The 13,777-nt window shown below is 35.2% G+C and overlaps 2 protein-coding genes across 3 annotated transcripts; one reads left to right on the forward strand and one right to left on the reverse strand.

Moving 5' to 3' along the window:
* The first annotated feature begins 5,201 nt into the window (after positions 1–5,201).
* LOC133670567 (protein AUXIN SIGNALING F-BOX 2) lies at positions 5,202–8,763 on the forward strand. Its single transcript, XM_062091082.1, has 3 exons — positions 5,202–6,157; positions 7,182–7,677; positions 7,761–8,763. The coding sequence occupies exons 1-3, from the start codon at positions 5,706–5,708 to the stop codon at positions 8,526–8,528; spliced, it is 1,716 nt and encodes a 571-aa protein (XP_061947066.1). The 5' UTR covers positions 5,202–5,705; the 3' UTR covers positions 8,529–8,763.
* Positions 8,764–10,212: 1,449 nt separating this feature from the next.
* LOC133670571 (cysteine-rich and transmembrane domain-containing protein WIH2-like) lies at positions 10,213–13,511 on the reverse strand. Of its 2 annotated transcripts, none has more exons than XM_062091085.1 (3): positions 13,352–13,511; positions 12,952–13,285; positions 10,213–10,464 (listed from the first exon to the last, which is right to left on the reverse strand). In XM_062091085.1, the coding sequence occupies exons 1-3, from the start codon at positions 13,392–13,394 to the stop codon at positions 10,416–10,418; spliced, it is 426 nt and encodes a 141-aa protein (XP_061947069.1). In that variant the 5' UTR covers positions 13,395–13,511; the 3' UTR covers positions 10,213–10,415. The 2 variants fall into 2 exon arrangements, with proteins under 2 accessions (XP_061947069.1, XP_061947070.1); XM_062091086.1 differs by having other exon boundaries at positions 12,952–13,258; positions 13,352–13,510.
* Between the last annotated feature and the right edge of the window lie 266 nt (positions 13,512–13,777).

Here is a 13,777-nt window from a genome sequence, read left to right on the forward strand (position 1 = left end):
TATAAACTCTTTCAGGCGATTAGTGTTATATATTTGGAGGTGCAAGATGATCTCCTCAAAACAATTTACGAGCAAGAAATTTTCATCCGATAAATAGGTCACTAAAGGGATCATGAAAGTTGTGAAAAGACTTCTAAGCCAACTAAGATAGGTTAGAAACCAAGTGATCAAGAGAGCTCAAAGAATTGAGAAGGAAAGGAGGCTGTATTTAAATACAGGTAAAAATGAAAGAATAAACATTATAAAATATTTTCAGGAATTTTATAAAGAAGATTCCTTGAAAGCAACTAAAAGGCTTCAACAAATATGAACCATCAAAAATCCAGTCCAAGTTGATCTTGAGATGACTAAAAGTCCAGCATAAACAATCCAAAAAAAATCATAAGGTGGATCACCTCAGAAAAGGAGGTTAAGGCATCTCTTTGAAAAAATCTAAGACAACGTTAAAAAATCATCATCAATTAATCATCTTATTTATGAAGAATCCTAGATGTTTTTCAAACTATGAGCAAGTCACTCGATTATACACCATAGACGGGTTACCTAAACACAGATCATTCATGAAAAATCTTAGATATTTTTTACATCATGGGTAGGCCATTCAAACACAAACCACGAGTAGGTCACTCAATAACATACCACAAGTAGGTTACTCAATCACAGACCACGAGCAAGCCACTCGATCATGGACCACAAGTGGGTTACTCTAACGTAGATCATTTATGAAAAATCCAAAATATTTTTCATACAATGGGCTAGTCGCCCAAAAAACAACACCATTTTGAGAATAAAGGGAAAACCCTTGATTTTTAAAATAAATGAGTACAACGATAACCACCTATTGGTTTGTTAATATCAAAACTACTCAGTCGATATTTCTCCTAACTTGGGAAGGCCTTCATACATTTTCTTTACAAATTTACTTTCTAAAATTCATTATAAGACTTTATATAGTAAGTAATGTACAAAGTGGGCAATACTATAACCTAATTTTGTGTCCTCTAAAATTTCTTTTATGAAAAAAATATATTTTTCTTCACAAAATATTCATAAATTAAAAAAATAGAAATTCAAAATCCAAAAGTATCTTCAAGTCACAAATAAATGAGTGGTAACAAGTCAAAACACCAAATAGATAGTCAATTTAGGATATTATTAATGAAGATGGGATGAAGATGGGCTTAATTGCATAAATTAAAAGTTGAAGGACCTAAATGAACTACATGACAAAACAATAAGGGGATAATTGAAGAAAAAACATGAGAATTTAAGATCAAATGAAACAAAGATATTGAAAAATATGATAGACTTGTAAAATAATTAAGTCCAGGGACTTAGTTAAGCTTTTAATAAGCCTAATTGATTTAATCAAATGTTAATCAAAAGCAATATTAAGTTTCAAGGTCAATTCTGTCAAAATTAAAAGAGTTAATTAAATTAAAAGACTTAATTAAACTTTTAATGTGTTTAATTGATTAATTGGTTGATTTAAGGGCTTAATTGCAAAGAAAAGAAAGTTTAAAGGCAAATTAGGGTCTTAATTGAAAAAAATTCAAAATCAAAGACCAAAATGCAAGAGGCACGTACATGGAGGAACTGAAACTGACTACATCAAGGGTCAAATTGAGAAAATTAAAGTTTAATGGTCGATTGAAGATCAAATTGCATAACCTGGAAACCAATGAGTAATTTATAAAAGGTGTGCGAATAAAAGAACTCAAATCAATATTTCCAAGGATCTAAATGCATAATTTAAAAAACAAAATGGGTTAATTTAAGGCTCATGCACCAAAATTTAAAGTTCAGGGACTAGAATGAAAATTCTTGAAACCCTAATTTTTAGGGATTCAAAACAAGCTACATCTGGCTTAATATTGCTTGGGGCTTCAATAAAGAAAAGGGATGATACGTCATTAAATCATTATTATTCTTCTTTTTCTTCAGGCAAGAAGGATGATTAAGAAGTCACCTTCAAACAAATGAATGTTCCAGCCACCTCAAAAGCTCTAATTGACACCAAACACTTGAGAAACATTTTCTCTACAAAGATCAGTCGTCCTCTTTAAACATGTATACCTTATTTATCTTAAAGAACTTACCAACATCTTGTTCCTACTTAGCCTTCTCTACCTTGATATATTCAAGCTTATCAAGGATTAATCTTCCAATCAATGAATAAGGAGTTTTAGATCTTCAAATTAAGCATGATTTAGATCCTTTAATAGCACATGTACATCCCAATCTCCATGATTAATTCATTAAAAAACTCAACCTAATCAACCTTGACTGGAAAAAAAAGTCATCTGTAAAAGAGCCTACTTTAAGATTGTTTTCTTTTGGTGAGGTTCATTACACAAAGGACAAACTAAAACCAGACACCATAACTTTCGGGGAAGGTTATCGAAGAGAAAGTGAGGGGGAGAATCTTCTATAACAACCTATCATTAAAAAACCACCATAAAGATTATAGGTGGTTTTATACCTTTCTTGTTTTGATTCAGTCTATAAAAAAGAGTGGTTTTTCATGGAGAAAAGGGGGATCGAAAAGAAAAATGGTCCAAGAAAAAAACAAAGATACTTAGTAACATAAAATGGGAGAAAAGAAGAAAAACAAAGTAACAAAGCTTAAAAGGAGTTAGAAAGTAGAAGTTATTAGGTTTGATTATTGGAATATCTTGCATATTGTTCTACTTGAATGAGTCTTTTAGCTTTAACTTAACATGGTTTAGCTTTCTATATTTGTGATTTGATGCAATATGGTCTTTAGCTTTAATTGAATGTTCTAGGTTCATGTAATGTTCTTCAAATTTTTAAGGATATTCAATCAAAAACTATTATTTGATCTTCATAAACATTATGGGTTGTGTTTTTGGGTCTTGAGCCAAACTAGAAAGTCCAATCCATATGATTGAGCTGAGCCTTTAGGTTTTAAGCTAGGCTGGGAAGCCTAGTCCTCAAGACTAGGCCGAGCCTTTTAAGGCTTAAGATCATTTTTAGCAAAGTAACGATTTGTTAAAGAAAAAATGTGTTTTTGAGTCTTTAAAACATGTTTAACAAACACACCCTTAAGAAAATTTTTCAAGCCTGTGCTTTTTAATTGAGGAAATGTTTGACAAACATGTCCTAACACATTTTTTCACGACCTTATTTTCTGATTTGTTTTTGTATTTTACCAAACACAACGTTAATTTATTTTATTATTAATTTTTAGATTTTTGAATGATCATAGTGTAATTAATTTAGGTCTTTTATACCGTTTTTACCCTTTTATATTTAATATTTGATTTTATAAACATATATGTAAGATACTTTTTTTTGTTATTAAATAAATCAGTCTGAAAAAAATAGAAAAACATCAAAAATCCTTCTTTCAAAAAACAAATATATATTTATATTTTAAATTATATATTGCCAAATTTCTCTAAAAATAATTATGTTTGCATTTTCAATCCCATCTCTATAAATTTTATATCTTAAAATAAATAAAAAATAGAAAAGGCTTGGACTTATGGGCCTAACTTTTTTGGCTCGCCCATTTAGCCATTTAGCCTCTCTTTTTTTATCCTATTTTTACTTTTTCAAATGTTTTCTTTTTATCTTGGAAGATTTGAAATAAAAAATATTTAATATATTTTTAAATGTCATTTTTAATATTAATATGATATTTTTTAATAAAATTATCTAGCAATTGTTTTATAGCCTTTCATGATTTTTCTTCATTTTTCTTTCTAAGTTTAAATTTTTTAAAATTAATTTTTTTATTTTTAAATTGATTTCTTTATTTTTTTCCGTTCAGTTTGGTTTTTAACTTCATGAAAGTAGGTATAGAGTCTCCAATCTCTTTCTTATTATCTTGATTGAATAGTAAAATGGTGGTGCGTTAACTTGCAATCCAATACATGACAAATAAAATATAAAGAAATTAACGAGAAGCACTTTTTATCATGGTTTTTAGACCCGACTCAGTCCAACGCCCGTGTTTCGAGTATTGACCGGGTCACCAGGTTTTGATTGGGTCACCGGATCGTCCAGGTCAATTCTTTAAAAAAAAAATGAAAACAACGTCATTTTAGTAAAAAAAACAAAAGTCAACGGATTGTAACCGGGTTTTTGACGGGTCTTGCCTGGTCAACTGGATTGCCGGGTCACACCGGGTTTTTTTTTCCCTGTTTTTTCTTCAACCCGGCCCGGTTTCAGCCCCGAGTTGACCTGCCGGGCCGGACCAAGTTTTAAAACTATGCTTTTTACCTTTTGGTTTACCATGAATGGAATTCTTTGTGCTAGGCATGACTTAAAAAGATACCGTGAATCATAAAAAAAAAAAAAATCAATGTAAATTGCCAATAAATTAAAAATTTCCTATAACAAACATACATAGAATTAGTTCCACTCAAAAAAATCAATTGCATAATAAGAACAAATCAATTCCATTCCATAATTCATACATGTTAGGGAGATATGAAGGAGAAGGAGAAGACAGCTTAGCTGAGGGATCCCATCGCATAACATCATCAACGATTGCACAACGGACATTATTTCCAAGCGATGAAACTGCAACCCATTTATTTACAGTACAGACACATTTATTAAACACAGTCTTAGATTTTCTCAAAATCATTTTTCTCCCTCTCCCTTTTACTGGATTCCCTAATCATTAACCCCCCTCCATTTCTCTATTATCCACGATGCCAAACACCAAAAAAAAAAAAAAAAAAAAAACTGAAAATCTGCTGACACACAAAAAAAGTCCCTCATTTCTTGTGGAACACTAAATAAACCCCACTTCAGAGAGTACAAAATCTCTATACTCTCCCCTCGTTATCCTCGTCTGTCAAACCGGGTCGCTGCCATGCCTCCCCACATGGTGATGTCTACGTCAGAGAGAGCGAGTGCAGCCACACTCGCGAGTACAGAAACAGAAACCTTATCTACGCCATGGCATTCTCGTAAATGGAACCGGACTCCGTGGCCAGTTAGCTAACAGCCCATTACTACCCATCTCTTTAACAAGAGGATTTTAGCAGATATACAAAGACACATGCATGCCACACAAATCAACGGTCAAGATTCTCTCTGCTTTTTAACTAGATCACTCTCACCCTTGGATCCAAAAATATGAGAGGGCTAACCATGGTTAGAAGAAAACATTATTTCGAACCATTGTTAAGTTAAGCTGCAAGTCACTTGAGTTAAACTTAAAAAACACAAGTGTTTTTATGTTCTTCTTTTTCTGTTGGGTTTTCTGGGAATAGAGAGAGAGGAGAGATGAAAAATCTGACCTTGAAGTAGTAGTATGTGGTGGTCTCCCTCTCTATAACATCATCTTCTTTGTTTTTCTGTTACTGTTATTGTTATCTTGGGGTTTTTGATTTAGTTAAGAATTTCCATTTATGGAACCCTCAAGTTCTCAGATCTCTGTTGTTTGATCTGTTTATGTTTATTCTTGGGTTTTTCAGTTCTGTGTAATGTAATCATCACCATCGGATTCAACAACATTATCATTTCATAAAACCTAACGAAAGAAAAGAAAACCCATAAATTTTTCCTTCACTTTCTTGAGAAAGTTCGAGTATTTTCTCTCTTTTGTGTCATTTTTAATAAACCCATTTGGTTTTTAGATCTCTGGATCTGTTTCAATCGTTGTAAAGATAAAAATTTCTAGTTTCCAGATCTAGGTTCTTTTTTTTGGTAGGATTTGAATTAAAATGAATTATTTCCCAGATGAAGTATTAGAGCATATTTTCGATTTTGTAACATCACAAAGAGACAGGAACTCAGTGTCTCAAGTATGTAAACCATGGTACAAGATCGAAAGTAGTAGCAGGCAGAAGGTTTTTGTAGGGAATTGTTATGCAATTAGTCCTCAGAGAGTGATTGAGAGGTTTCCAGGTTTAAAATCTATTACTTTGAAAGGAAAGCCTCATTTTGCTGATTTTAATTTGGTTCCAAATGATTGGGGAGGCTTTGTTTATCCATGGATTGAAGCTTTTGCAAGGAATAGTGTGGGGTTAGAGGAGCTCAAGTTGAAGAGGATGATAATATCCGATGAGTGCTTGGAGCTCATTTCAAGGTCTTTTCCCAATTTCAAGTCCTTGGTTCTTGTTAGTTGTGAAGGCTTCACTACTGATGGCCTTGCTGCTATTGCTTCTAATTGTAGGTAAGAAATGCTTTGATTTTGTGCGTTTTTGTTTTTGTCTTGTTTGATTACCTATCTGGCTTGTATTTTGCTATTACTGCTGATTTTTCATTTATAATTTTTTTAAGCTTGATACAAGAAAACTAGGCTTCTTAACATAGTTTTGGTGGTTGCTATTTGTGGAGTACTAATGCAAGTGCTAACTCTGTTCTGGCCATGGTGGTTGTTAATGTTTGAATACTAGTGCTAGTGTCAAGTCTGCTTGGGTTCTTACTAGCAATTTGGTTTTGGAATGCCTTTGATTTGACTAGACAGAAGGAATATTGAGACTAGTATTCTTAGATTTGGGATTTGTTTTGCAGTACGGGTTTTGGTTTGCATTGCATGGGGTTCTGTGGCTGTCAAATTGACGGTGGATAAATGGTTATTAAGCAATTAATGCTTGTATCTGCTTGCCAGCTGCTGAATACAGAGTAAAATTACACCGTAAAAGGCTTAGGAATCTATAATGGAGTGGTGGATGTAGCTTGGTATAACTGTACAGTGAAAAGTGGTGGATGATTTGATGATTCTTTTGTTTTTTGATCTTGAAGGGCATGTGATTCAGCTCTATACTTATTGTTATTTATGATGTTCTGTAGGCATTTCTGTGGTGTTGGTGTTGCTATTTGTAAATGTTACTGCATTGGTCCCTCGTTCCAAAAAAAAAAAAACAAAAGAACCTCCCTTTGTGATTTCTGAAGTCTCTTTATAATTCCCAATTGAGTCTTAAGTGGCGTTCATTGTTAGTCCAGATGGTTATTTCACGTTTGAGGCTTCAATTATTTGTGAAAATTGGTATCCAATTTGATCTCTTTAAAAGCCTCTGAAAGATACAATGCTGACTAAACAAGGAGCAATAATCATTTCGTTGACTTAATATGAATAGAAGGAAATGACGTGAGGGGTTTCAGGAGATTGGTTTCAGGAGATTGGTTTCAGGAGATTGGTTTCAGGAGATAATTAGCTATGTTCTAACTACTTTGAATGTCTTTCTTCAACCCAGGTTTCTTAGGGAGCTGGACCTGCAAGAAAACGATGTCGAAGATCATAGAGGCCATTGGCTTAGCTGCTTTCCTGATACCTGTACATCTCTTGTATCACTTAATTTTGCATGTCTCAAAGGAGAGGTCAATGTAGCAGCACTTGAGAGACTTATAGCAAGATCTCCTAATCTGAGGAGTTTGAGGTTAAATCATGCAGTGCCACTTGATGTACTTCAAAAAATATTGATCCGAGCACCTCATTTAGTGGACTTGGGTGTAGGGTCTTATGTAAATGATCCAGATTCTGAGACCTATAATAAATTAGTGATGGCTATTCAAAAGTGTATGTCAGTCAAGAGTTTGTCAGGATTTCTGGAGGTTGCTCCCCACTGCCTATCAGCTTTTCACTTAATTTGCCCAAACTTGACTTCCTTGAACTTAAGTTATGCTCCAGGAATTCATGGTTCCGAGCTCATAAAGCTAATTCGCCACTGCATGAAACTCCAGCGCTTATGGGTATGCCTGTTTATCTGTTTTTTGAAACTCACAAGTTTACTTGTTCTCATGCTGACTTTTAGTGGTTTTTGCTATATCTGTAGATACTGGACTGCATTGGAGACCAAGGACTAGAAGTTGTTGCTTCCACTTGCAAGGATTTGCAGGAAATAAGGGTCTTTCCTTCTGATCCATACGTAGGGAATGCAGCTGTGACAGAAGTGGGCTTGGTCGCTCTTTCTAGTGGTTGCCGTAAGCTCCACTCAATTCTATACTTCTGTCAGCAGATGACCAATGCAGCCCTCATCACTGTAGCTAAGAACTGCCCCAACTTTACCCGCTTCCGGTTGTGCATCCTTGACCCCACAAAAGCAGACGCTGTGACCAATCAGCCATTGGATGAAGGTTTTGGGGCTATTGTTCATTCATGCAAGGGTCTCAGGCGGTTGTCAATGGCTGGTCTGCTGACTGATAAAGTTTTCCTCTACATTGGAATGTATGCCGAGCAGCTTGAAATGCTTTCTATTGCATTTGCTGGGGACACTGACAAGGGAATGCAGTATGTGTTGAATGGTTGCAAAAAGCTTCGCAAGCTAGAGATAAGGGACTGCCCTTTTGGTAATGCAGCGCTTTTAATGGACGTGGGAAAGTATGAAACAATGCGATCCCTTTGGATGTCATCGTGCGAAGTTACCCTTGGAGGCTGCAAGTCCCTTGCGAAGAAGATGCCAAGGCTCAATGTGGAGATCATTAATGAAAATGATCAGATGGATGTTAGTGCTGATGATAAGCAAAAGGTAGAGAAGATGTTCCTATATCGGACTTTGGCAGGGCGAAGGGAAGATGCACCAGAGTTCGTTTGGACTTTATAGGTGAACCAGGGGTGTGTTTTTTAGGCCCTGCTCAGTATTTCACTGTTATTAAGTAGTTGTACTTTGTTTAGGCAGCTGATTTTATGGATTTTTTAGCTATTGGTGTTCCAGTGGCCTGCGACTATTTTTTTTTTAAATTTGTAAGAGATTGCTACTTTGTACTTCATGTTTTTATAGATATAACTGTGCAAGTATTGGCATGATCAGCCAGTTCCAGCAGGAATTGGATTCTCAAGTACGACTTTGCCTACCTTCCTTCTAAGCAGATCTTCACAAGACTGAAGATAATGGAACTCCTGTAGAGTATGGGGCAGAAGAGTTTTGCAAGATTCTTTAACAATGCCAAGTAGGTTTATTAGCTCACCCAATTATCACACGGTCCTTCCATTCTGCCTTGCATCAATGTTGTTAAAAACTCATTCTGTGTGAATGCGGTTTGGGTCAGGCTTTATATCGGATTATATCGGACAAGGTTACGAGTTGACCCGGTTGGTCCCATTTAATTAAATTATCAGATACATTTAATTAAATTGTCATACTAACCGGATTTTACTTGGCTTGACTTCCTTGTTAGGATGCCCTATGCTATGATTTCAGCTTGTTAGTAACACACATGAATGGAAGTTCTTCAGATAAATAAAATTCTTGGTGTGGCTAGGCTTACAGGCTAAAAATATATCAACTTCAAGTGTTTGTTTAATATCATGATGCATGAAAATATATTATCATAATTTTTTTAATTTTATTTTTGACATCAAAACTATGAAAAATACTAAAAACATATTAGCTTAATATTTTAAAAAATAAAAACTACAATAAAAAATAAAAACTACTATTCTTTCAAATACTTGTCAAATCTTTCAAATACTTGTGTTTGACGTTTGATGTTAATAGTTTTCGTAGTAGGAGTTTGAAAAAATAAATTAAAAAAAAAACCACAAATTAAAGTTTTTAGTAAAATATATATATATAATTAACCAAACATTTTTAAAACCATTATTACACAAAACACTATCTACACCAAAAAACAAAACAGATGTAAAATTCTATTTGTTTTTTATTTTAAAAGTATTTATAAAAAAATTTAAATTTTTTTTTTTAAATTAATATTTTTTTTGATATTATTAAATTATTTTGATGCATTGATATCAAAAATAATTTTTAATTTTAAAAAAAATATATTATTTTAATTTATTTTTAAATAAAATATATTTTTAAAAACTACTCCCAACCATCCACCCATTCCCGTAGACATGTAGCATTGCAGAAGCGCTGGGAAATCATAAACGGCAGTCAACGTCAGTATATTAATGAATTCTTGGCTTCCAGCAGATGATAACAAGCTGTACCAAATTTCATATTGCGCAACTCCTCTACTGCAGTTGAAGGTGTCCCAACTTATGCTTTCCCTCCAAAGAGTGAAGTTTCCTGAAAACTTCACGCAGGTATCTTTTGTGGGTTCTTGCTGATAATACAAGCAGTTGACCATTAGCTTACAACCTTTATTTTTAACTTAATGGAGACCTTTTCCACCTTCCACGATCCTTCAAAGTCATGGAGTCACTGACATCAGCTAGAAGAGTAAATATGAAGCTTTCCTTGCTGACGCAAAAGAAAAATGCTTTGCTAGAAGCTTTCAGCACAGGAGTAAGCTTTGCCCGAGAATTTTATCTAGGATGCCGCATTAAAGTCAAGGAGATAAATGAAATCATAGCATTGAGGCATATTCATATTGTTTCCAATTTGCAAGAAATGACACTATTAAATTATATGTGCATAGAAACCCATACAAATACAGAATCTCTCAACAACCAGATAAGAAGATCGCGAAACCAGAATTACCAGACCCCATATACATCATTTGAAACTTAATGAAGCAACCAGATTTTAGAAGCAGCACTCCTCCAACACACAACAGCAACAAAGTGCGGCCAAACTGCACATTTAGAATAAATAACCATCATTATCACATCAATAATTAAGAAAAAAGGTGGCATTCATTAAATGAAGTCAGTACACAAAATCAAATAGATACCATGATCAGAACATTGCAAGGTGAAGTAACTACGGATTTAGCAATCCAATTTCCAAAATACCAATATCTAAGAGACTGGGAGCATTCAGAGCAACAAAGAAGTATCAAGTGCTCCCTCATTTACAATGCAAATCATTGAGCGACAATGCCAGATTGCTAACCAAATGACAAACCTATATGCATTTGCAGCATGGAAAGCCGTTCAAAGCCACAGGATATGAAACCAAAGATTTAATATCAAACACGGTGAAGACATATACTGATGTCCACAAGAGAGAAACATCAAAGACAATGATCACAAGGTATCAAAAAACTCCTGTTTGTCCTGGGGACCCACAACTTACAGATATTGACTATGACTGAAGTAACAGTCAGTTGTCGATTTGTCAGATAACTTGTTGAGTTCTGAATTCCGAGTACTGAATGCTACAAGTGTAAGAAATATAGTAATCCATTGACCTAGTCAGGTCTTTTATGATCTACAGAGCTTATTCAAAATCTTTTGTTTTCTTTACAACAACTGCCAATTTTTGTGATGAGCATAGACACTTCTTTTCAATGCCGTGTCAGGACCTTCATAGGAATGGTACAAGTAAGAGGCTTATTCTAGACAATAAAAACTGCTAGATGTATATGGCTGTCCACTGTTGTATGTCGGACTTGTTCGACATAATTTGTGAGCTTTGATAATGAAGTAAATTATCCTGGTGCTCCAATAAGATTATAGATACTTAACTATCATGTTTAATGCCATCCTAGCCACCTCATATTGCTAAATAAAACCCTCAAGGGTTAATTATATAATCCATCACAGATAGTTATGTGGCATGTTTATGGACTAGTTATGTATTGGCTTCAACCTCCTGCTGGGCAATTCCAAATTGAATTTGAACAAGTTTCTAGGAGGAGAACAGCTTTCTAATACTAAATTTTCAAGTATTTTGGCTGTTTTGTGTAATTGTCTATCATCCCACTTGCTTCCTCCATGTCCTTTCTGTTGCAAACTTCTCTATCTACGAGTTCCTAGTTTATGCCCAAACTTTGCATCTACAAAAGTTACCTGACGCCCTAACCAGAATTTAGAATGAATCCAAACTTGTGATAGTGACATATTTAAACAGTGATGTATGTGTATGCATGCATGTTTCTATAAAGAAGAGCAAAACGAAAATCCAGATTGATATTCCCTTTGGACCTCCAGTTAACAAGGAGGCTACTGATTCGCTGACACCCGGGGGGGGGGGGGGGATCTCATATAATTTAAATAATAAATCGCCTAATAAAACCCAAAAGAAAGAGAAGTCCTGGAGTTCCCATCTCGCAGAGTTACTTGCCACAAGGTGACAAGACAATCAGATCCTACCAGAGTTCGAACTAAACGCTAGCCAATGAACACCAGATATCAAAAGCCTCTAGCTGATTTAGCACCAATTTTACCAAGACCTTACAGATATCGAGTAGGACCCAAGTTACCTAGTCGTACTTCATAAATTTCAAGTTAGCTTGTTCAGTTATGGGCTCTCAATCCATTAAGTTATAGTGTGATAATCGATCAACCACAGCAGGTTTTTAAGGATTTATTACAAGGCTTATTCAAGACCCTTCCATTGCTTTCCAACAGTTACCAACCTTTGTTAGGTGCATGGGCAGTTCTATTGTGCTCTATTCTTTTACGAGCCTTTGTAAGTACAGTACTAGCCAGAGATGTGGCACAGCCATTAAAAAGCACTGGATGCATATTGCTGTTATAAGCTGAGCAAATATTTAAAACGTTGTATTCTAACAGTTAGGCTGTGACACGGATCTGCGTGCATGTTTCTTTCACTGGCAATTATCTAAAACTCTTCATAGTAAAGTTAGGATGCAAGAGAAAGATTGACTAAATAAGTATATGTGCTCTAGTCATGCAATAGTTAGGTTTTCACGAAGTAGTTAGATAAAGAATATCTTCCTGGTCACCTGAGGATTAGATGCCCAACCGACCCTACATATATAATTGCCGATTCAACACCATCCTACCACCTTATATTGTAAAAGCAAACCCGCAACCAGTCAAGTGAAATTCATTACAGACAGTATTTGATTGGTGGTTAATCTAAGACGGAATTAGTTGTCGCCTCGACTGATCCAAAATGAAACTGATAAGATCGGACAAGTTTCTAAGATCGAACTATCTTCTGGTTCTAAACATTTAAAACTCCATCATTGACTTGAACCCCGTAACATTAAACAAAATTCAAGACCAAGATCTCACAAAAATAAATAAGTAAACCATCCCTTTATATTAGATAAAAACATCAACACTATATGACCGCATCCAATAAAAACCCAAATAGCATAAGATTATCAACAAGAGACATAAGAAACAGAGATAAAAAAAGCGCATACCATCCACGTAAGAACGAGGAGCAACCACCATAATTATCCTGGTAAGGGTGATGTTCATAATGACAACACTGCTGGTACTGTGGCGGACCTGGAGGCGTTGGATACCCTTCAGCGAAATACCCTTGGTACCCACGTGGTGGCCCCGGTGGTGGGTATCCTGGATACCCTGGAGGTGGTGGCCCCGGTGGTGGGTATCCTGGATACCCTGGAGGTGGTGGTGGTGGTGGTGGTGGGTACCCTTCGTGTGGTGGTGGTGGTGGTGGGTACCCTTCGTATGGTGGTGGCGGAGGCGCTGATGGCGAGTACCCTGGAGGCGGGTAAGGTGATGAGTACCCTGTCAGTTCAAAATCAATCAGATTCTAAATTCAAAATAGAAGGGGGGGAAACAGAGTTTGATTACCTGGAGGAGGGTAGGGATCATGAGGGGCTTTCTGGTAACTCATGATTTTATCTTCTGGGGCTCTTCAAGATTGAAGAGAAGATGGATCGATAGATGGATGGATGGGTTTCTGTTGTTTTTGTTAAGACCGGAAGATTGCAAGGCTTGAGGATGTGGGGGATTTTTATTTATTTTTTATTCAATGGGATTGTAATATTGTGAGGGTTGTCTTTCTGTAAGTTGACGAGCTCTTTTTCTTGTTCGTTGGATATTATTGACAAGTAAACATACTGAACGGTCTTGATTTGAAGGTTAGTTGGTCCTGTTTGCTTCTTCTATTGCCGCTATAAGAAATCATAGGAATAACATAATTCATCAGACTCTATGTATGTTTTTTAGAATTTATCAATTTAAATCTCATAAATTTTAGAATTATTGTAGCTAAGG

This window comes from Populus nigra, chromosome 13 (assembly GCF_951802175.1).
Source record: "Populus nigra chromosome 13, ddPopNigr1.1, whole genome shotgun sequence".
Lineage (NCBI taxonomy): Eukaryota > Viridiplantae > Streptophyta > Magnoliopsida > Malpighiales > Salicaceae > Populus > Populus nigra.

What these genes read in the sequence shown, in the direction of transcription:
- LOC133670567 (XM_062091082.1), top strand. Translation starts at nt 5,706, where the DNA reads ATGAATTATTTCCCAGATGAAGTATTAGAGCATATTTTCGATTTTGTA. An exon ending in GCTATTGCTTCTAATTGTAG is followed by an intron (nt 6,158 to 7,181) that starts GTAAGAAATGCT and finishes TCTTCAACCCAG; the next exon opens with GTTTCTTAGGGAGCTGGACC. An exon ending in TGAAACTCCAGCGCTTATGG is followed by an intron (nt 7,678 to 7,760) that starts GTATGCCTGTTT and finishes CTATATCTGTAG; the next exon opens with ATACTGGACTGCATTGGAGA.
- LOC133670571 (XM_062091085.1), bottom strand. Translation starts at nt 13,394, where the DNA reads ATGAGTTACCAGAAAGCCCCTCATGATCCCTACCCTCCTCCAG. An exon ending in TGATCCCTACCCTCCTCCAG is followed by an intron (nt 13,286 to 13,351) that starts GTAATCAAACTC and finishes TTGAACTGACAG; the next exon opens with GGTACTCATCACCTTACCCG. An exon ending in TCCTCGTTCTTACGTGGATG is followed by an intron (nt 10,465 to 12,951) that starts GTATGCGCTTTT and finishes CTAAATGTGCAG; the next exon opens with TTTGGCCGCACTTTGTTGCT.